General features: G+C 38.0%; 1 protein-coding gene across 5 annotated transcripts in view; it reads left to right on the top strand.

Moving 5' to 3' along the window:
- Esr1 (estrogen receptor 1) overlaps positions 1 to 24,017 on the top strand; it is a 388,588-nt gene that overhangs the window by 291,678 nt on the left and 72,893 nt on the right. For all 5 annotated transcript variants that reach the window (XM_046427429.2, XM_046427428.2, XM_058573621.1 and 2 more), the window contains one exon: positions 21,165 to 21,303. In XM_046427429.2, the coding sequence (XP_046283385.1) occupies positions 21,165 to 21,303 (139 nt within the window). The remainder of the gene's footprint in view (positions 1 to 21,164; positions 21,304 to 24,017) is intronic.

The raw sequence follows: 24,017 nt of genomic DNA on the forward strand, positions 1-24,017 counted from the left end.
GCAGAAGATATTTATAAATAGATGTATAAGCTAATACCCTACACTAAAGATAAACTTAACCAAGAAAAGTTATGTTAGTTGCCCATATCCATACAGTACCTCTAGGAGAAACACCAGAACCCATACAATTTAAGTCCGATTCTGTGCCTCTTTCAGTACGCTGAACTTTTGTATATTAAAGTCCCTTAGAAAAAAATGGCATTTTAGGGGAGAATACTAAGCAAAAAGCTCATTTCACAATAGCTCCATATTGATGGCAAGTTACTTTCTGGGATCTGTGGATCCTAATATTTGTGATGATAGAAAGCATTGGTCGATGTGACTTTTGGATAACTCTGAAGTGTGCAGATGTTGAATCACAATTCAGTTCAGCCTTGTGTTCCTGAACTACCGTACTCATGTATTAATTATTTCTTAGGAGGAATTATTTCTTCTTCAGAATTTGGTTTTATGATTTATTTTTTTATTTTCTTAGAAGCCAATAGTTGGAAATTCAAGATGAATCCTACTATGAAAACATTTATTGAAAAGAATTTTATAATCCTACCAGTTAGATGCTATAAGGAACCAAAAACAAAAACAAAAACAAAAAACCCCATAGTTTCTGCTCCCAAGTGTCTTAAAACACAGGTCAGAGAAAACAAGTTCCATTTTTTAAAAAAATGTATAATTAGGAGCAAAATTGCAGGTTAGAAGAAAGAAAAATAATGATTGATTTCTTGGAAAGAAAAGTTTCACAGACAAAAATGGGCCCTGAACTGGTTGTGATAAGATGGATCATGGTTTGAGGTTAAGGAAAGGCCATTATGGTGAATGTGACACTATGAACAAGAGCTTGGAGTCCCCAGCACAAACCCTGGACTTCCTGCCCCTCCAGGCCAGGTGGTCTGGCTAGGAGTCCTCTTCTCACCAAATCCTGCCCCCATTGCCTCCCAAACATCCCACACTCTTGGCTGACATGCTCTTTCATCCTCTTTATTGTCATGGACAGGACATCACCTTTCCCAGGAACTTCTCCTGAGCCTGACTAAGTGTCCCCAGGCTTCTGTATTGCTGCATCTCTATTATGGTTGTTTGCTAACTCCAACTAGTCAGAATCTCCAAGGAGGGCAGAGATTGGGTCTTCTTTTTCTTTGTTATGCTTAAAATTTTTTTATCATGCTAATATATACATAACATGCAATTTACATTCTCTTTCACCACATTAAATCTAGAGATGAGTGGCATTTAGTACGTTCATATTTTTGTGCAGCCACCACCACCACCATCTCCAGAATTTCATCACCTCAAATTGAAACTGTTCACATTAAACAATAGCTATCCATTCTGCTCCCTCCTCCCTCACTCCTGGTGACCTCAAATCTACTTTCTTCCTCTATAACTGACTATTCAAAGTACTTCCTGCAAGTGGAATCACACATTAGGTGCCCTTTTGTGCCTAGCTTTTTTCCCACGGGACAGCACTGTCAAAGTTTATCCATGTTGTCATATTTGTTTTGGTATCTTTCTTTCATAATGCCCGGCACATAGAAGGTAATTAATGCTTTTTGAATGAAAGCATAAGATCAAAAAAATATAAGCATATTTGAAGGATACTCAAGAGAATTTCCTGGGGACAGAGATAGTGAAGCTTGGAATTTGGAAGTTGACTGGGAGTGGTGAGGTTGGCAATGTGGGTGGGGTGAGAACAGGAAGAACCTGCGTGTCCTAAAGTGTTTGGATCTCCTATCAGCAGAATTGGACCTCTAAAAAGTTTGGAAGAGGTAAACATCCTCAGTTTTCCTGGGTACCCTTACTGTTATAACAATGATGTTGTTGTGGCTCATGTGTGGGACTCTATCTTATTGACCTGCACCAGTGTTAGAAAGGAGAGGCAGAGAAGAACAGGATTTGAACAGGAGATAAGAGTGTGAAGATTTGTATAAACATGTCTGATATGCTGTAAGTAATTTATTATTTAGAATACCTGCAAGAAAGCACACTATAGTGTCTACACGTATCTAGTTTACTTCATGATTTTGCTTGAGTTGCAAAATGTTGGTACGTGAGTGGAGATGTTCCCCACTCATAGGTTTTAAAAATGTGATTATGAAGCCCAAAAGAAACTTTTCATACAGAAAATTGTACTTCATGATATAAATGAGTTAATATGTTTTCAGATAATTAATTTACAAGTCAGAAAATCTATTTCTTCTACAGTCTAAATATGTCTAAATTACATAACTGTTGTCTAGGGCAATCTATAAATCAGAGAAGCATATTAGTCTCTATGAAGTTAACATCACACTCAGTTGCCAAAGGGCTGTTGACATACTATCCAAAGGACACTCAAGACATTCACATTACAGTCAGCAAGGTATGAAATGGGATATGTTGATCTAATAATATTAACTTCTTTTCTTGGGTTAGTCCTGGCTCAGAGCAAGTGGACAGGACCAACTTCCTTCTCCCAAGTCACAGTATTCTCTAAGTTATAAAAGTCAAGCCACAAAGACACCAGCTAAAGAAACGACCAGAAAAGAATGAGAGCACTGACTTGTTCCTAAACCCTGGATCAGCTTTAACTCCAGCTCTGGATTTGTTGACAGCTTCCCTTGAATTCTCTGGTTTCAACCCAAGATCCTCCCTATGATTTCTGACATACACAGCATTTAGCATTTTCAACTTGATTTATTCTCCAACATCTGAACCAAAACTTCCAATGATCTGGCAGGAAGATGAGTGGGTGTTATTATCCCCATTCCATAGATATGGAAATTGAGGTCTAGATAGGTTGAGTGGCTTGCCCAAGGCCACATGCTCTTCAGTGGAGAAGCTCAGATATGCACCAGTGTCTTCCATTAGCCCACACTGCCACATAATTGCATAGTTCGTTTTCCTTTCTAGATGAGGCAGTACTAGGAATTTTGCCAAAAAATTACTTCTACTTTTCTTTATACTGAAAAGTAATGATAAGAGCAAATAACTCTAGAATATTAACTCTATGCCAGGCATGATATGCATTTTATGTGGTAACTTATTTAACCCTCTCAATGACCATATAGAGTGATTATCACTATTTTTACAGATAGGGAAATTGAAATACTGAGATAGTACGTAGGTTGCTTAGGTCACAAAAGTTGGGGGAAACTCAGTTTGAGCCCCTCTGAGGTCCATTCCATCCTGAAGACTCGATTCTTTGTTCTTTATATGAGATCACTTTTTGATTGGAACCTTAACATTTAAAAAATAACCTCTACTAAATTTGCTGTAAACTTTTCAAATGTAATCTCTGGTCTTTCATTTCTATCTTCTAACAAGTGTGAACAATCCTAGGCATGTAAGCACTCAGAGAAAAACTTATGGAATTAAGTTGAAAAATACTCTTCCAAATAAACCCCAAACCAAGACAGAAAGGCTGATGTCTTAACATGCTCCTTATGCTGCTGACTCAGGACCCATGGGTGACAAGCCCTCTCTTACTTGTTATTCCATGTGTGATGATGGGTGGCATCCAAAACCTTTCATCAAAAATAAGTCCAGGAAGCTCTGTCAAAGTAAGCAGAGAAGCTTTCTTGCATCTTTGTCTTCATGATGCAATACAGTGCATTCTAACAAGCTAGCAGGATGCCTGCTAGTTCTCATTAACACCTTGCCTTTACAATCAGGAAAGAGATAGAGATAGAGATAGAGATAGAGATAGAAAAGGAGGGAGGGAGAGGTACAGAGAGAGATAGAGAGAGAGGGAGAGGAACAGAGAGTGAAAGAGAGAGGGAGGAAGAGGTACAGAGAGAAAGAGTGAAAGAGAGAGGGAGGGAGAGGTACAGAGAGAGAGAGAAAGAGAGAGAGAGAAAGAGGGAGAGAGAGAGAACAAGCAAGGGGCAGACTTGTCCATTTTGCTTAGTATATTTCCATTTGAGAAATTATCATTGAGATGTTTTATTATTCCAGCTTCCAAGGCAAATTCCTTCCTTAACTTAAAAGAAATCAATCTTTATAAGTAATATTTGAATAATGTCATTTGCCTGATTCAAAGAGAAAAAAATTTATGCTTTTCGTATGCCCTCACATATCTCCAGAGGTTTTCAAACTGAAGGAGGGAGCCTTCTCTAGAGGAGATACAAGGAGAAGAAGAGTCCATGGATGGAGCACCCTCTGCAGCTGCAGAAGCACATGGATCCCCTGGCTTCATTCCGAAGATGACCTCTGTGTGCAGATCAGGCCCTGAGAACATGGGTGGTGACCCTGAATTCTGAACTCCTAAATCCATAAAAAGGCCTTGACCTCCAGTGCTGGGACAGCAGCTGACCCCTGGTGCTCTGGCCTCTCTAACTTCTTGCCTCCCTTCCTTCTCCCATTCATCTATCCATCAATCCAAGACTCTTTGAGTACTTATGTGCCAGAAAGTGTGAGATACAAGAGAGAAAATCTGTACAATTCTTTTAGGGGCATGGACCAGTAGGAAAGATTTCATATGGGAAGTCACAATTGAAATAAAATCATGATTAAAATATATCGTCTCATATTTACAGTAGTATTTTAAGTTCAAAGTTGAAGTTCTTGATTGTGTTCTTAATATCTGTTTTCCAGTTATGCTTTTTGGGGTAAAACTTCAAAAATCAAATTATAGTTTTATGGCTTCTTCATTTTATTTTATTTATTTTATGCAAATGGTGAGAGTTATAAAGTAAGTTGAGTACCCCAAAGGTAAAAATTGACTTTTATTTCAGACCTGTCCTACCACTTTGAACCACAATGAGTGCTGCTACTACTGCTGAACTAACAGTGAGTGACTACCTGGAACAACATTTATAGCATTTTATATTTCTTGGTTCATTTACTCATCATAATACACCCAGAGGAAAGACACTTTTTAAATTTTAAGCTCCCACCTCAGATGAAGAAATGGAGGCAAGGGGAAGTCAAGTATCCTTCTCAAGGTGTCTCCATTATGAAGTATCAGAGCCAGGATCTCAGCCAGACCCTCTGTTCCTGAGGCCACACCCTGAAGTACACATGACTACATCAAACTGAATGGCATCTTCCTCCACTGCAGTTTGAGAAGAAACCTTGCATAGCAAGATCGTTAATACCGTTCCATAAACAGTGCATGCCCCTCATCCCTTCGGTATGTGTGGGAGAACTTCCTTATTTGCCTATGAAGGAGAGGGCCGTCATGGCTGTCTGCTCTGGTTCCCACAGTAGCTGCCATAGACTCACATGGAGGCATCTGAGCCAGGCCTGGGGTCCTGCTCTGCTGGCCTGCATTCCACTTAGATGAGTATTTCCTCCTCTGCATACATACCTTTTTCTCTAGCCAGGGCTCCCTCCACCTTGTCCTCCTATTGTGATGCTCCTTCCCAAGCAAGGCTCTGCTGGTGTCATTTCCATCTCACTTCCTCTTCTGGACATGCATCCTACCCTGCCCTGCTGTCTTCATGAATGTCTGTGGGGACTATGTCCTTAGCTCCCCACCCCTTGCCACCAACGCTTCTCTCCTCTTGAGCTCTTCCAGCTTGCATTTATGCCTCTTGCTTAGGTATGACTATGAGACCATGTTACATATCTCTCTGTGTATCATTCACACCAATAGATACGTAGGCATGTAGCTAATGAGATAAAATTAGAACTTTGGAGTCCATATCAATATAGAAAATAAAGCAAAGTACACTAATTTCAATGCTTAACACAATACTTAGAATGTAATAGGACTTCAATAAATATCTAAGGGATGAAAGATTTTGACATATTGTTTGAACAAATCCATAAGTGCTATTCTCAAAGTGAAGATAATTCTATCTTTTAGGTCATTTCAAACAAGTGAGGAGCTTTTAAATACTACTACTTATTAAGGACAAAAGAGACTTCAATGACAAAAATGTTTTGAGCCCATCCAAATATGTTATCCTAATACTTCATCTCAGCTAACTAAATGGGGCCCTAAGAGTCTTTCAAAAGAAAATACCATCTCTCTCTCTATTTAAGTACCTTTTCTAGTCTTAAACAAAAACTAAAAAAGCAAAGAAAAAAAAAGCAAAAACAATGTGAACCCCATTTAACTATTTATGGTTTTGGTTAATTTGCCCCAAACTAGTGAATAGTGGTAGATTTGATCAGTATTTGTGGAAAATCTGTATTGTGGAAGTCTGACTTTCAATTTTCCCTCCAATATAATTACTTTTAAAATCCATTAAATTCACACATCATTTACTAATCATCTACTAATAAATGAAAAATTCTATAGTAGACCTTTCAAGAAATATGAATTGAAATGCTAGGTAATTGCAAACCTCAACAGTATGCTTAGGTTAAATTATCTCTTTTTTATAGCAAACTTAGGAAACTAGAAATGTTTTTTATGCCCAAATAGGTTTTTTCTTTTTCTTTCTTTCTTTCTTTTTCTTTTCTTTTTTTTTTTTTTTTTTTGGCTTTTTAAAAAATCACAGCCCCAGTGTTGCAATATGAGACATCAGATACAGATATCTAATAGGATTGGTATTGTCGCTGTAAGAAATTAAACTCGAAAAGAATAACACTTTATGAAAGATTTCCTATGCTAGCTGGACACTAATAGACTCAAGAACAGAAGGTAGTTTCCACAAATCATTGTTCCATTTTCTGCCTCTTTCTTGACATTGACTGTGCTTTTAGCAGGGCAAAAATTATCTGAAATTTTAGCTTTCAGAATTTACATCATGGTCCCTCTGCTAAAATGCCACTGGATAGAGTAGCAGAAGAGGAAAACACAGAAATGTAAGAAGGACAGTAAAAGCAGTGGAAAAGTTTTAAAGATGCCACCATTCTGAGGGATTAAGCAGCAAGTCACGAAAGGCCAAAGGAAGAGTCTTCAGGGTCATTCTAAAATTTCAGTGATGAAAGCAACCCCAGCGCTTCTGCCTTCTTGATAGAATCTTCTCTTATACCTCAACCTGTTTGGATAATCTTTTAAGTTTCTATCTCTATTTTTTTCACTTGAAATTTTAAAAATGTAAATTTATTTTTAACTGATATATAAAAACATAAAATTTATACAAAACAATGGGGTACCATGTGATGTTTCAGAACACATATACATTGTGTAATTTTTAAATTGGGGTTCTTCCTATGCGTTCTTAGCTCCTTGTACTCATTCACTGAATATTTTTGCTGTTGATTGTTAGCCCCAAATCTGGCTCTTATCAGTGTTTATGAGGCTGTTGTCGAAGTTTTTGGAGTGGGCTGGGTGAACAGTCAAACCACAGCTGGATGTCCCCTCTCTTGGCCAGCCCTCTACTGGCCATTTATGTTCAGGTACTAGGATGCTTCATACTGAGGAACATTGTATTTTTGAGGTTTTTCTTGTCTGTTTCATGCATAACTTTGGATTTTATTATTCCTTAAAAGTCAAAAAAATGTATTTTTGATACCCCCAAATCATCTTATAATTTATTGAATTACTAATCTCTTCTTGTTAAGACTTACAATTTACCTTTACTCTTCAAATCTTCATGAAATTTCACAGACATTCTTTAGTTAAGATATTATGATTTCCCTAAATAGCTGGTGAAATGAATCATCAAAAGTGGGTCATCAAGGCTGACTCTCGTACCTGCTGTTAAACAGTAGTTGTTTCACTAGATCTCTGTTGCAATTTTTTTTCACTTCTCTTTGTCTCATGTACAATAAGAATTTCCAATAGCTTATAGAAGTTTATTTGCTCTTCAATCATTTTATGAAAGCATTCCAGAAAGAGTGCAGGATGAGAAAAGGTCTTCCTTGTTTGAAATGTCATATGCATGAAATTCTCATTTAATCTGTTGTGTTTTAGTTTCAAGAGAAGATATAGAATGAATGACGTGTGTCACAGTCCACCAGAAGGATGCTGTAGGACAGTCTTCCAACACAATTTGATTATTTAGGAATTCATTGACGTTTATCCTCAGCCTATCAGGTACTCCTAACCTGAGGTCCATGTATACACCAGGGTCTTAAGAAGAACTAAGTCCCACTAATTTTTTTCATTTAGTGACTTTGGTAAAAGATATTTTCTTTTTCTAGAATGTATTGAGATTTATTATTGTCAAATTAAAAAGCAACATGTAGACTACATAAGCATGATATACATGTAATATATACAAAAATATAATATATATGATATGTACCCATTTGTTAGAAATATATCCACATGCAGTATATTTTGTTATATCTATGCATGCACATGTACATATGTTTATTTATTTATTTTTATTTGTTCTAATTAGTTATACATGACAGCAGAATGCATTTTGATTCACTGTACACAAATGGAGCACAACTTTTCATTTCTCTGGTTGTACATGATACAAGTCACATGATATGTGCAGTCATACATGTACCTAGGATAATGATGTTCATCTCATTCCACCCTCTTTCCTGCCCCCCTTTGTTCCTTCATTCTCCCCCGACTCATTACGTATTAGTGTCCACTTATCAGAGAATGAACATTTGGCCTTTGTTTTTTGGGGATTTGGGGATTTTGGGGAATATTTGGCCTTTGTTTATTTTGCTTAGCATGATGTTCTCCAACTCCATCCATTTTTATCCACAAATGCCATAATTTTTTTCTCAGTAAAATATATTTTAATTTATGCACTTAAAACATTACTCCATAAACTTCACAGATTTCCAATTGAAACATAAATATTCAAAAACCCTGTCATAAATGTGCTTCTACCTATATACTTTAGATGTAAAACTCATGGTTAGGCATAAGAAAACTGATCTTCTCCATGATATTTGACATTTTTTACCTTAAAATGGAACTAGTAGTAATGATAGCTACCATTTATTCATGAACCACCAATTTGTAGCAGGCAATAGGAGATTCTATTTATTTTTAAAGTATCCATAGAGCAGACACCAAGAGTGGGCAGCAGGGACTGATCAATTCACCCAAACCACATGGCTCATACGGGGCAAAGCTGGGCCCGGCAAAGCCCACTGTCCCTCCACCAGACAGTACATCTTCACAGCATCTTATTCTATGTCAGACAGGTAAGAAGTCCTATGGAGACCTGAAACTCTAGGAAGGTGGCCGATACATATTTTACTTTTTATATAAATATGAAATATAGTTAGGTTTCCCTGGAAAGTAATGATTCTGCTTTTCTTTATTCTAGCTTTGAGTGAGCAAGCTGTATTCCAATCAGTGATGTTCTGGAATTAACCAGTTCTCTTCTAGCTCTGTCACTAATCTTGCAAGGATGCAGAGTTAAGAGTCTGTCATCCCAGTGATGGCATCTATGTGTCCTTGTACCCACAAACATATACCCACTCCTTTGCCTTGACAAATATTCAGAAACCTTGCCTTTAATTTGGTGTAGGTGCCATTGTATTTTCATAGGATCTTGTTTTTTGTTATTTTTCAGTGATCCCAATTCATACTGTTTCACATTTGTGGCCTGAAATAGTTAGATCAAGAGGCTTTGCAATTTTGAGGGTTGAATATTTTTTTAAGCCAGGTTGGCATCACCCATTTTGTGGAACTTTGTGATGGAAATCCTAGGAAATTAAACAGATGTTCTTTATCTCTGTCCGGAAATATTGCTGTGCTCTTGTTGAAATCCTTCAGAATCCCACACTATCCATGAGGCTCAAGACAAAGCTAGGTTCCACATTCAGCCAGCAAGAAATTACATAGCTCTTGCTTTCAAGACAAGCAGTACTTAGAGAAGCTCTCTTTTAGGCTGGCCTAGCACCCACTTTATTTTTAGAGAGGCTATTTAATGACCTGGAAATATATACTGGACTTATAAAAGTATCCACTAGGGTTTAAAGGAACATCAATTCTGGCTATCTGGCTTCCTTTTGACCTCTCTCTAGAATGATCTGTGCAAATTCAGGGATCATTGTCTTCAAGTATTGGGTGGAAGAGGTGGAAATAATTCTTTCTCCTTCATTTCATCACTCACTTTATCTGGTACTAAAATTTCTAAAGGATCATGGAACAATTAATGGGTGGCAGGCAATTGTAGGAAGACCAGATGGGAGAGAGCCAAGTTTTCCAAATACTCCCAAGTACTTGTGAGACCCCAGACTTGCTGGCCTGCCCCTTCTTGATCTGGAACCTGTGGCTTGTCCCCTGCCTTCTTGGCTGGAGCATTGCTTGCTGTGTGATTTGATACTCTGTCTTTCCCAGACCTCTTGGGGGTTATGCCTTGTAAAGCTCCCATTTTGACATAATTTTAAGTAAAACAATGAATGAATTAACCTATTTTTCCTCCTAAAGCATTCTAGAGCTAGATGTCCCTGGGCCATCAGCTATGATGGGTGTTCTAGTGTTTAAATCAGGTGTGAGTGTGCGTGTGTGTGTGTGTGTGTGTGTTGTGGGGGGAGTCCTTCTAAAACTGTGGATCATCAGCAATTTGGTTTCATGAAGGGGCTTGAGCTTGGCAGAGGTGGGAGAAAAGAAATCATCATTGTTGATTTGTTTTGTGGACTTACTCTAAAGGGAGACTGTCTTCTTCCTTCTTAAAGTGTGTTGATGACATTTGTACTGTTTACCAGGAGCGTAGTTTGGAAACTCAGACTGATGACAATAGTATTTGAAATGCTCTGTAGGTCTGCTTCTAGAAATATGGGGAAAACTATGTTCCCGGGGACAAGTGCTTGTTGACTTTTCAAATGCAGCCAGTCTGTGCTCTTTGTCAGGTAACTCAGAGTCACTCCGCAGTGGCTGGCCTTCCTGTCCATTTGACAAGCACTTAAAAGGACAGTCTTAAGTACTTTACTTTATAGTTTATTAATTTTTTTTTCCTTCTTTAGTTTGCAATCTACTCTCAGAAACTGGAAAATAATTTCTTTTACTTTTTCCCCCTTTCTCATTTAAGCTGAAATTGATTTCTTTCTGAGCTTGTAAGGAACGAAAATTAAGCTGTAGTTAATAGAGTTGCCTTCACTGAATAAAAATAAAAGACTGGTTTACCTTCAAGCTGTGCTCTATCAGAGTAAAAAGCTGTTGCATCCCTCTGTGGAGGATTTTGATATGAAAAGTGCCAAAACTCATAATATCTATGTAGAATAATTGTAGCCAATATGGGCAGTAATAGAATTGCTTATTTTGGGGTTGGGGGTTTGGATTTTGGTGTGTTTGGAAAATTGGGAAGCCAGGAGACTCTCATAAATTCATCAGCTTCTCCAGAATTCTTCTCAAATGCTCATTGTCATGACAACCATGTCTTCATAAACCAAGGCTCTGCATGTAATACAGATGGGGCTGGTAACAAGGTAGAATTGCCATCTGCTTTGTTTTCTCTGAGGGACTTGTTTTTGGATCCCCAAGTCTGAGCCTCAGATTTGAAGTCTTGACTGTTTTCCTCTCGGGAGGCAGCTCTAGTTGTGCTATGAATTCTCTTCTCTTGCCAAATCACTTCCTCATCTGTTACCACAGAACTTACTTATGGTTAAATGGAGGGAAAATGGAATATTCTGTATGTATGCAAAACCAAATACACCCATATTTGAATGGTTTATTTCTCTACCTGCTTTGCAAAGTTCGATATAAGGTTCGTCCAAAAGTAAGGTCCACAGAAAAGAAGCAGCAAGGCAGACTTTTTTTTTTTTTTTTAGGAAATAAGTGAAATTGTCAGTGTTCTAGAACATTTTATTCATGTCTGTGCCTCCTGATGATGGGGCTTACCAGCCAATGAAAAGAGACATGCCAATTCTTCAGAAGAAATTTTTTACAAAATTCAGAAAGAACCATATAAATGAAGACTTGTATGAGGTATCCAGCCTCTTTGACAAAGATGCAATGACATTTTCTCATATTGACTCATTACATTAACAGAGGAGATACATTTTTAAGAAAAATAGGCAGTATTTCAAAAATTCACATGTGCCATGATCAGAATTAAGATCCATTTGGCCTTTGAAAAAGAAGAAAGTACAAATCTCGCTATTAAAAAATGTGATAAACTAAATCAATAAGACTAAGAGAAATATTTCATGAAGTTCATTTAAAGTCAAGAATAATTTGCATGTCATCATTATTTTATATATGCTATAATGTATTACTCTAAGCATGAGAATCTTGAGCTTTTATAATAGAGCTCTATTTTTCTTTCTATACAGAGAAGTTCTATAATTACCACTGTAGGTCAGATTTCCATACACTGTTTTTAGGTTATCTCTAATTATGTGCAAACATAATCGAATACTGGCAGATGACTAAGATGTAACCACAATACACACACACACCCCTAAACAATAAATGTGGACTGATTCCAGATCAGGGGAAAGCTGTTGAAAGACTTTGTGGTAGAGTCTGAATTTACTTCTGGGTTAAGGCTAATAATTTCTTAGAGGCATATTATAAGGTATATGGATCCTTGAATTTAATTCAACAGTTGAGCAAATGGTTATGTCTTTAGATTTTTTTTTCTCAACAAGTAGGTTATGATAAGGTATCTAAGACCTTATCAGAAGAACATCTCTTCTGTACTTAGTTTATACTTAATGAATGCATTCACACGTGAGGGCCAGGGATTACCTGTGACTCTCGTTTTTCCCCTTTCATTTAGATAAAAATGAGGAAAAATGCAATTACCCCAAACAGTACTGCTTTGTTTGTTTTAGGTGTTCCACACAACCATCATCTTAGACTCTGTATGTATAAGACTAATTCTCAGGTAAGATGTGTTAGGTTTTGCTGCATTATTCTGAAGGAATTGGTGATTATGTTATGTAAAAGAATACATGTTTCCATTGTCAGAGTGCAGTGTCAATGTTGGTAAACAGAGATCATACAGATTTATATAGCTATCATGACCTTCATCATCTGTAAGTCTTTTGAGATATGGCTCTCAGTGTGGGGCATTAGAAGCAGGCATCATTAATTTTAAAAACCAATCTCTTCATTTATTTTCAAACCTCTTACTGAATTCCTCAGTTTTTACTCAAATTAATTGGCTTCCAACTATGCTAAGTGTACGTATTTTTAAGATATCAAATTTTCACATTTGGTCCTTCAGTACCAATGGATTTATTGCATAGTGTTTTTCTGAGGAACACCATTTTGTTTCCCAAAGAGAATAGCCACCACAGGGAAAGTTTTATTTTGTCTATCCAAGGTCAGTGAAGGGTACCCAGCATAGCCTAGAAGGGTGCTGGGTTCAATAGAAAACCATCTTCTGCTTGTTTGGGGGGTACATGGAGATAGATACATTCTGGAGATGCTCACCATTTTAGAATGCTTTGGATATAATAAAACCCCAAATATACCCTCTTTTCTCATCTATGTATTTTAGGGAAAATATAATTCACATGCTCTTATTCCCTCCACTTTTAAATCATAAAAATGTTGTTTTTTTAAAGTGCTCTTTGATGTCCAGAAAGTCTTTTATCCTTTTTATTAGGTTCTTTATATATAAAGGAAAATACAATATGGCATCATGAATTGGGGTCAATACGAAATGCCCAATTTAAATTTGAGATTCAAAATCTAAAATATTTTAAAAACAAATCATGTCTCTTGATGTTCTGCAGAAACAGAAATTGTAGCCTGTTGGTATGAAGTATGGAAGACAGTAGTCACTTTGGTACCCTGGGACATCTGCTAATTTTTATAGTTACTCTGAGTGGCAGGTCAGTTTATCTGCATTTTACAGATGGAAGCACTTCCAGAGATCTTAAGTAACTGGCTGAAGGCCACAGAGCAATTGCAAACCAGGTCTGCTTGACTTTTCAGCTCACTCTCTGTCCATTCTGTTGGCGGGTAGGGTCCAGATAATTACAGTCCAATGTTGGGATGTGATTTGGAAATAGCTTAGTCATTATGCCCACAGATGAGGGCTATTGTCATACAAAGAAGGAAAGAAGTAAACTTGCTATTGACAAGGTCAATATTTAATTGATGGCTGCTTAAGAGCATCGGATAGGTGATATGATAAGGTGTGAGGTCAGGGGGCAGGCTGCTCACACTTCTCTTATTAGAGTCAGAACCTAGTGATGGTGATGTGGGGAAGGCTCTTGCATTGTGATTCACAATATTTCTAGACAAGTGACTGTTTATTCTTTTACTACTTATTGTGTTGATACAGTTTATATTTATTTTATTTTTAATGGTAATACATATTTGATAAAAGAGTTGTGTGACATTATTTATTTAAGTACATTAAACTCATTTCTGCAAAAAGAAGTTTTTGATGCTTACACTGTTGGAAACAGCATTAAGTTTCATAAACTAGCAATCACAGCTTTGGTGGATGCCTCTACACTGGGACTGTGTATAAGATGGAGTGTAAGAATATCTTTGGAATGAAGGAACATCATATTCAACCATACCATGGGGTCCGTGGACCATGGTATAACATTAAATTACTATTTTCTGGAGAAAAAAAATTACCAAATGAAAAAATGTGAAGACTACTTGGCATTTGAACAGGGGTCTAGGATCTTTTCTGATATTATCTGTTCTATAGGATTTCTCTCAGAAATCCTAGTTTGGTTCAGCTTGTAGCTATCATTGTGCTAAAATCTCATCCGAACCTTCCATGATTTCTTAATTTCTTACCTTTCTCTTCTCTTACATTGAGTCTTTGGCATCAAGGGCAAAAGATATAAATCAGTAAACTTTTCTTCCATTGAGTAATAAGGCAACACAGAAAAAAAAATAAGCCAGGCAATTTCATAACTGACATTTTGGAGAACATTGTGGTCATATGACTGAGAACATGATTACTTTTTCTGAAGGTCAAGAAGCCAGTAGTTGTTCCAGTAGATTAACTGAGGGACCCAACTACCTGGCTTCTGGTTTTGTCGATAGCATTCCCCTGATAAATGCTGCTTTCTTCTTCCCCGGGGTTTCAACTTTTTGTCTCCATTAAGTGTATCCCGTGGAAATAACACATACAATTGCTGTAGTGCTTAATTTTTCTCATGTCTCCACTGAAGAGGAACTCTGATTTATCATTTATTCTGAGGCAGTGTGGGACTTTATGGGCATTCAGATGATATTAGTCATTTTGCCTAAGGATCTCTGCACACTTTCAACATGATTTCTAAAAGCCAGGCCACACCCAGTAATGGAGGGTGAAGCTTAACGATCTCTGTGTGTGCCAAGGCGAATGAAGCAATCTGCACAGCAGCACTTCCTAGTAGAGAAGAGTGGAGCAGAGGGCTCAGCATCTCATGAGACTCCAGGGAGGGTGATGGACATGCTGTAGTTCCCTTTACAGTTAAAACCAAGTTAAAATATCTGAAGGGGAAAAAAAAGTAGGAGAGAAGGCATGATTCTACCTGGCCATGATGCTGGAAATAATGAGCTGGTGATATATGGGCTGGTGTCCTTTTTCTCCCTCAACTTTATTAGCTAGGTTACATTCCATGTGGGATGGGGAGGAGGTCTTGAGGCATCTCTGTCTGTCTATACTATATCCCATCTCTGGAGATTTTATTTTACTAGACCTGTGAAGGAGAACAGGAGAAAACACCTGTGTTTGTTTTTTAAAAATAATTTTATTTTATATAATTAGATTTCTGAACATTTGATTTAGCTTCATCTCCATCAACTGCTGTTACTACTTGCTAGCACACATTCTTTCCTTCTGGTGAAGTCCAAAGGACCATGCTGCCTCATCATGGTCATTAAGATGTGGTCCTCAAGTGAGGGGGGGAAGAGACACCTCTCATTGTGCCACCTGCGAGAATATCTATCACTGATGTCTCTACTCATATCCCATGGCAACTGAGAAGCTCCCATCTTCCTATTGCTGAACTTTCAAGTGTTCAGAAAGAATGGAATTTAAATTGTGAATGCCCTAAGTTTTGTCAGGTCCATTGGAATTACATATTGGAACTGTCTTCATGTTCATAAGGAAAGTAAGCCAAGGAGTTCAAACTTGATGGCATTAGATATCTGGCACACTATCATTTTGTTAGGGATTTATTACATTATTTTTCCCCACTGACTGTCAATTGAAAAATTCATGGACATTTGTTCCACACCAAAAGGGTATTTGGCTCCTGCGTGGTTAATGTAATGTCAAGACCAGTATATTGGAAGAAAGGAGACACTCCATCTAATAATTCTCTTTTACAGTCCTCTCATTCATCGAGGAGGTTAATTGTCAGTCTTTTCTGCATGATTCTCTGACCCTGTCCCAGGAACTTGCAGAGGACACTGTGGAACAGACATAATAACCTTTGTCTATAGGCAATACGCACAGCTGGGAAAGATAATTAAATAGACTCATTTGAGAGATCTACAACATTTCAATAGAGATACCTAGCAATCCTGCTGGCCTTCCATTGAAAACTATTACTAACAGACATCCCTCAGACCCATTTCATAATCACCATACTTACATGGTACAAAGGATTAGGGGGAGCTTGTTTGGCTCCCAAAAGACCACTAAAACTGTCACACCTAAACAACACTGGAATTCTAAAGAGAGAATTAAAATGTGATTCCCATTTAAATGTAAAGTTGCCATCAGAAAGCAGGCCTTTGGTTTTCCCAAGTTGATTGGTTACATGACCAACTGCAGTTCTGAGAACTTGGGAGTCAGTCCCCAAGCCCATCCTTTATAATTTTCTGAGGCTTATGTAAGGAATTTAATATTACAGGGTAAATTCTTCATGGGTAAACATATCACGTGATACCATTTTTGTGTACACAAAATAGTGAATGTTGTGAGAGACAGAAAAAGACTTGCTTTTAAATGTTAACCTTTCTAGGCTGAGGATGTAGCTCAGTTGGTAGAGTGCTTGCCTTGCAGGCACAAGGCCCTGGGTTCAATTCCTAGTACCACACACACAAAAAAAATGTTAACATTTCTGAAAGTGAGTTTAACTTATAGGGTAGGTTTATCTCACTATTAGGAGACTTTATTCAGAGGGACATATTAGGGCTTTCATTTTATGTTCTTCCCCTGGGTTTGGTTTTTCCTATTAGACCAGAAGAAAGAGAAGCATTTATTGTTGAGCCAGGTGATGTCTCCTCTGGAGAAAGCCTGGTCCTTTTTGACCCAGGGCACTAGGTGAACATCTACGTATTGCAGATATTTATGTTCCTTTCCCCCCTAGGCAGGTCTGAAACCAAAAAATAGCTTTTTAGTTTTCAAGATTTTCTTATGATCAATGCCACCCATTTCCTCATTTCTCCAGATACCAGTCTGTGTCACCTGAGTGGAATCCATTCTTTCCAGTTGGAAGATACCTGCCCTGACAAAGGCTATGCTATTATGAGGCCTGGAATGGCTGTGTGATGTTCTGGAAGTCGCAATAAATTTGAGCTTTAAAAAAAGTGGGCTTTGAGAGATCATCCATTTTGTGGCTCTAATAGGTTCATAGTCTAGTGGGTCCTACAGATACATGAATAATTGACGTGAATACAGTGTAACGAAATGATCTGGTAGAAAACATGGGATGCTCAATATGATTAGGAAAATGCAAATCAAACCACAATGTCATTGTTATACCTTTATATCTATTAGAATGTCTAAAATGAAAAAGACCGACCACACTGATATGGGCAAGGATGCAGAACACCTGCTGTTCTCATGTATTGCTGGTGGGTATGTAAAGTGGTACGACCACTTTTGAAAACTGTATGGAAGTTTTTAAGAAGCACTGCACACTTAAATATCTAACCAAGAGCAATGGAAGCATATGTCCATACCAAAACTGATACATAAATTGCTCATAACAGTTTTACTTGTAATAACTCAAAATCTGGAAACAATCGAAATGTCCAATGATAGGATAAATGTGTACTTAGTGATTCAATAATCCACTCCACGAGAGAAAGAATCAACTATCTATACAAGCAACATCATGATTAAGTATTATTAGAGTAATAGGGAAGTCATACAAAAAGGTAAGAGGTGATTAGGAATTGACTTTGTCAACTGTAGGAACAGAGAGGAGAGGAAGACTAATGGATTAGGTTTGATGATGAGATGATGGCAAGAAAGGGGACATAGGCTGTGAGGTTTGTTTCAGGCTTAAATTTCTGTATCTGGATCCCACTTATTTGGTGATGAGGATTAAGTGCTATACAATGCCTAGGCATGTACAAATATGAGCTAATTATTTAAGGCTGAGCTGTGGATAACACCAAGACCCTCAAGAAGAAATATCCACTAGGCAGATCATTTATACTTGACTAATTAAGGAAATCATCTTACATTTTGACTTTTCAATTAATGCAATATTAGATTGCTAATTAAATTAGAAATAGCAAGAAAAAAAGAAGAGGACATTAGAAAATAAGATTTATATAGCCATTCTCATGGATAAGTGGGAACAGAGCTGAGGGTAAGGAGCAAGAAGAAGGAAATACACTGCGCCCCTGGGCCAAAGAACAGGAAGCTGATCTGAGAAACAAAAAACTTTTTGGACCGTGTCTTCATTTAATTTCCCTGTCACTAATTTATCCTTATGTGTGTGGTTAGATTTACTTGGTCATTCAATTCAAATTCTATAATTAAGGAGAGCTCACAAGAGGTCATGCTAATTGTGGTCAAGGGCACAAGCACTGGAGATGACATTGCCATCTCTGAGTATCTGTTTTCTTATCCTGTAAATAGGTGTCACTTCCCACCTCTTCTGGGTATTGTATTAATAAAAATGAGAAAGACCAAGTACAGGAAGCACTTGGCGCTGCCTCTAACTTATAGTAAGGCACTCATAAGCTGGTCTTTCTTTCTTCCTCTTCTTCTTCCCTCCATTTTCTTCTCCTTTGCCACCTTCTTCTCTTTGTTCTTCCTCCTCTTCCTTGTTGTTATATTTTGAGCATCCAGCATTTGTCATTAATGATTGGAAAAAGCTTTAATATCCTAATCAACAATGTGGAAAAAGGACACATTTTAATGTTTTTTTTTATCAAAAGTAATCATAATGTCACCTTTAATCATCTGTTTCATTCTCCCAAGTGACTTACTTACATGTTATTTCATGAGTTTTTGACAGATTATGAAAGAAGATCATATGATATGATCTTTTAGATATGAAGAAAAAATAGATGTTTAATGACTTTGGTCCTACCTGAGTGCCAGTTTCTGTATGGTATAAGACAAGTAATTTAAATTTCTTGCACCTTTGTATTTTCAACGAAGCACAAATGAATAGCAGCCAAATAGGGCTATTAAAAGTGTCATAAGTACAATAAAATCCCTGGGAATCAATCTAACAAAAGAGGTGAAAGACCTCTACAATTAAAACTACAGAACACTAAAGAAAGAAATTGAAGAAAACCTCAGAAGATGGAAAGATTTCCCATGTTCCTGGACAGGCAGAATTAATATTGTCCAAATGGCCATACTACCAAAAGCATTATGCAGATTTAGTGCAATTCCTATTAAAATCCCAATAACATTCTTCATAGAAACAGAAAAAGCAATCATAAAATTTATTTGGAAAAGTAAGAGACTCAGAATAGCAATCCTTAGCAAGAAAAGTGAAGCAGGAGGCATCACAATACCAGACCTTAAACTGTAGTAATAAAAGTAGCATGGTATTGCCACCAAAATAGAACTTGTAGACCAATGGTTCAGAGTAGAATTTTGGTTATGTCATACTAGACATAAATTTGGTTACGTCATACTAGACAAAGGTGCCAGAAACATTCACTGGAGAAAAGATCGCCTATTCAACAAATAGTTCTGGCAAAACTGGAAATCCATATGTAGCAAAATGAAATTAAACCTCTATCTCTCACCCTGCACTAAAATCAACACAAACTCTGTGCCTAATAGAAGAATAAGTAGGCCCAAATCTTCACTATGTTGGCCTAGGATCTGACTTCCTTAACCAGACTCCTAAAGCACAAGAAGTAAAAATCAATAATCAATAAATGGGATGGATTCAATTGAAAAGCTTCTTCTCAGCAAAGGAAACAATTAACGTGAAGAGAGAGCCCACAGATTGGGAGAAAATCTTTGTCACATGCACTTCTGATAAAGCATTAATCTCTAGGATATATAAAGAACTCAAAAAACACCAAAAATCAAATAACCCAATCAATAAATGGGCTAAGGAACTGAACAGACACTCCACAGAAGAAGAAATACAATTGATCAACAAATATATGAAAAAGTGTTCAACATCTCTGGAAATTAGAGAAATGCAAATCAAAACTACACTAATATTTCATCTCACTCCTGCCAGAATCATCAAGAATACAGGCGACAATAAGTGTTGACGAGGATGTAGGGAAAGAGGTACACTCATACATTGCTGGTGGGACTGCAAATTGGTGCAACCACCATGGAAAGTAGGATAGAGATTCTTCAGAAAACTTGGAATGTAACTACCATTTTGCCCCAGCTATCCCACTCCTCAGTTTCTACCCAAAGGACTTAAAGTCAGCATACTACAGTAATGCATCCACATCAATGTTTACAGCAGCTCAATTCACAATAGCTAAACTATGGAACCAACATAGGTGTCCTTCAGTAGATGAAAGGATAAAGAAAATGTGGTATACGTATTCAGTGGAATATTATTCAGCTTTAAAGGAGAGTGAAATTATGGGATTTGCCAGTAACTGGATGGAGTGGGAGAATATCATGCTAAGTGAAATGAGCCAATCCCAGAAGACCAGGGGCCAAATGTTTTCTCTAATATGCAGATGCTAATTCACAATAAGAGAGGGTGCGGCACTAGAGAAGAATAGCATCACTTTAGGTTAGGTAGAGGGAAATGAAGGGACAGGAGGGGAGGGGATGTGAGGATAGGAAAGACAGTAAATGAAACAGACATTATTACTTTATGTATATATGTGACTAATGACCAATATGATTCTATAGCATGTACACTCAGAAAAATGAGAAATTGTATCCTATCTGTGTATGATGTATCAAAATGCATAAATGTATTCTACTGTCATGTATAACTATTAAAACAAATAAAAAATTTATAAAGTAGAAAGCATTTAAGCTTCATTACTAAGTACAGAAAGCTAAGTGGGTTATATAAGTTTATGTATTTCTGTAGATGTGACACTACGTCATTAAAAAACTTAAAACCACAACAAATTTATTCATAGAGCTAGGTTTAAATAATAGTTCCTTGACGTTCCTATATGGTGTGCCTCTATTACACTTAATTCCATCTAATAGAAAACACAGCCAAATGGTTGCAATCCCTGGTTGCATTGATTCCACCAGTGATGAATGCTTTTCATTTTAACTCAGCAGAGTTTATTTTTTCTTGTCATGTTTCAGGCTTTGGGGATTTGAACCTCCACGATCAGGTCCATCTTCTGGAATGTGCCTGGCTAGAGATCCTAATGATTGGTCTTGTCTGGCGCTCCATGGAGCACCCAGGGAAGCTACTCTTTGCTCCCAACTTGCTCCTGGACAGGTGAGTGACTTGGCTCTGTCTTAGGAGAAGCACATCCTTTATTTTCCTGGTTTATTCTTTCAGATATATATTTATATATACATTTATATCTGCTATTGGCTCTATGCATTCTTTTGGAAGTACTATGTAGGCTCCTTATCTCAAAAATTCCACATCTCCATTACAAGTGTCACGATCCCAAATGTCTACAGAGCTAGTCAAATGATGTAAATGACGAAGGCTAGTGGGTGAGAGTCCAAAGAGGAGTGCTGGAGATTAGGTGACCTTGCCCAGGCTAAAGACATCTGCTGGCTGAACTTGAATAACCTCCCTTTAATTAAGACCTTTTTTGGTGCATGTATATCCAACCCACAATAGCCTTTTCATTTCCTCCCCCAATTTTCCTATCAATAAAATGAGGAAATTTGACAAGAGAGCTCTGAAAGCCATTTCCAGTTCTACAAATCCATTTCAGTTTTCAAATGCATTACCTTCTCTAATGTATTGTACTTTGGTTGCCTTGGAATGTGGGTCCTACTGTTTTTCTCTTTCGGTCATTGATTAGCGTAATGGGATTTATATGTCACTTAACAGCAGCTACTGGGGACAGTCACCACCCCACACCAGCTGCTGGCCTGAACCCTTTACATTTGTTATCTCATCCAACTGTCACAGAGCTCATAGGAGGCAGGGGCTTATCATCCATGTTTTAGGAGAAGGGAAGTCCAGGCTCAGAGACATCCCCCAGCTTGCAGTCCGCAGGAGTCAATGGATGGTGGGTTGGCACTTGAACTCAAGGTCTTTCTGGCTCCTGGCTCTATGGTTGGCTACTTTAGCTTGCTATTTTCATGTGCACCTTGTCTTTCAAAGCTACAGGATGATTTGAGTGTGAAAGGATCATCTTCTTGTTTGTTGTAAACTTATTTTCCATTTGCTTTGGAGAGCTGCACTGCCTCTCCAGGGTCACCCTGCTCTGGGCTCGCTCTACTCACCAAGCCCACTGGAGTGGAGTTACAGCAAAATTCAAGTGTGAGAATATAGTGCAAGGCATTGTTTTGTCATGTTGTGTGAGCCTAGCTTTTGAAAAACATTGATGACACCACTCACGAAGCAGATTTTGCTGTCCATGGACCATATTCTAGTATCACAGTTTCAAAAACTTATTAAGAATGGCCGCTAGTCTTATTCCTTGGAACCATATGCATAACTGTTCCATACTGTATTCTCTCAGACTTTAGAGGATGTCCTCCTCTCCCCTCCCCTCCCCTCCTCTCCCCTCCTCTCCTCTCCTTCTTTTCCTGGTCTTGTCATTTCCCCTCCCTATTTCATTTCTCTTTTACTTTTTTGCTATCTTCTTTCCTTCTTTCTTTTGCACCTGTCTCCTTTTTTGTATTAAATTTCTTGCCCTATAATAGTGTGGTTCTATATCAAATTTGCAGATGAAAATTTTAGACAATATATAATATTTCCCTCCTACATACCACAATGTGTCTTCACATTCATGGCTGAACTGATCTGCTCCATGATTTCCATCCTCCTTTATGTCTATCTTTATAGATTCACAGTTGCTAAGAACAGTCATAAAATCATTGTATTTTGAATATGAAAGAGCCTCTGGCATTACTTCAACCCACTGAACTCATATTGCTGGTGAAGTGAAGTTACCTAGGATTTGATTAGTCCCTGCCTTTCTTTCCTTTGTACACACTTCTAAAGTGGTTGGTCTTCTCTCACATCTCCTACAGAAGGGTGAGGGGTTCAAAGTTCTCATCTGTATCTAGTCTACTCTCAAAAAATCCAGGTTAGAAGTTTCTATTATCTCTAGACTAAGATTTCTCCACCTCTGCCCTGTTGATGTCCAGGGTAATTCTCTCTTGCGGGCAAGGGATTGTCTGTGCCTTGTAGACAATTTACAGCACCCCTGGACTACTGCTAATTGCCAGTAGCATCCTCCCAGATATGGCAGCCAATACCATCTCCACACATTTCCATACCTCTACTGTGTGCGATGTGGGTGGCCAAGGCCAAATTATTGTGAACCTGGTTGAGAACCATAGCTACACACTCCTACTTCAATGTCCTATAAGCCCTTCAGACTCATCACATCTCAAAATGAAGAACTGATCTTCCTCGTCAAGTCTGTTCCTTTCTTTTTCCTTTCTTAATGACATATTTACCTAGACCTTGGAGATATAAAGTTTAAACGAAGGATGGATTCCACTTCCTCCTTCAAGAATACCCAGAATCCGAAGCTCCCTTGGTCTCCATTCTACTGCCTCAGCTCAGGTCCTGGTGGTCTCGTCCTCAGGTGATTCACCTCCCTGACTGTCTCTCTTTATTGGCCCCCCACCCCTCTTTTTCTCCTCCACAGTGATACCAGAAACTACTTCCCAAGGCACAGCTAGAAGCATGAAGCTTCTGGACTCAGCTGCTATTGGCTCTGTCCATTCTTTTGGAAGTACTATGTAGGCTCCTTATCTCAAAAATTCCACATCTCTGTTACAAGTGTCACAATCCCAAATGTCTGCAGAGCCAGTCAAATGATGTAAATGACGAAGGCGAGGAGGTGAGAGTCCAAAGAGGAGTGCTGAGGATTAGGTGACCTTGCCCAGGCTAAAGACATCTGGTGGCTGAACTTGGCGTGAGAACTGTGAACACAACTTCACACACTGCTTCTGAGAGACCTTCCTCCTTGAGTTTCATGTCAGACACTTATGCATTCCATGAGGCTCAAT

Source organism: Marmota monax, unplaced genomic scaffold (assembly GCF_021218885.2).
Source record: "Marmota monax isolate L192 unplaced genomic scaffold, Marmota_monax_Labrador192_F-V1.1 WCK01_AAM20220418_F8-fsc00114, whole genome shotgun sequence".
In the NCBI taxonomy this organism is placed as follows: Eukaryota; Metazoa; Chordata; class Mammalia; order Rodentia; family Sciuridae; genus Marmota; species Marmota monax.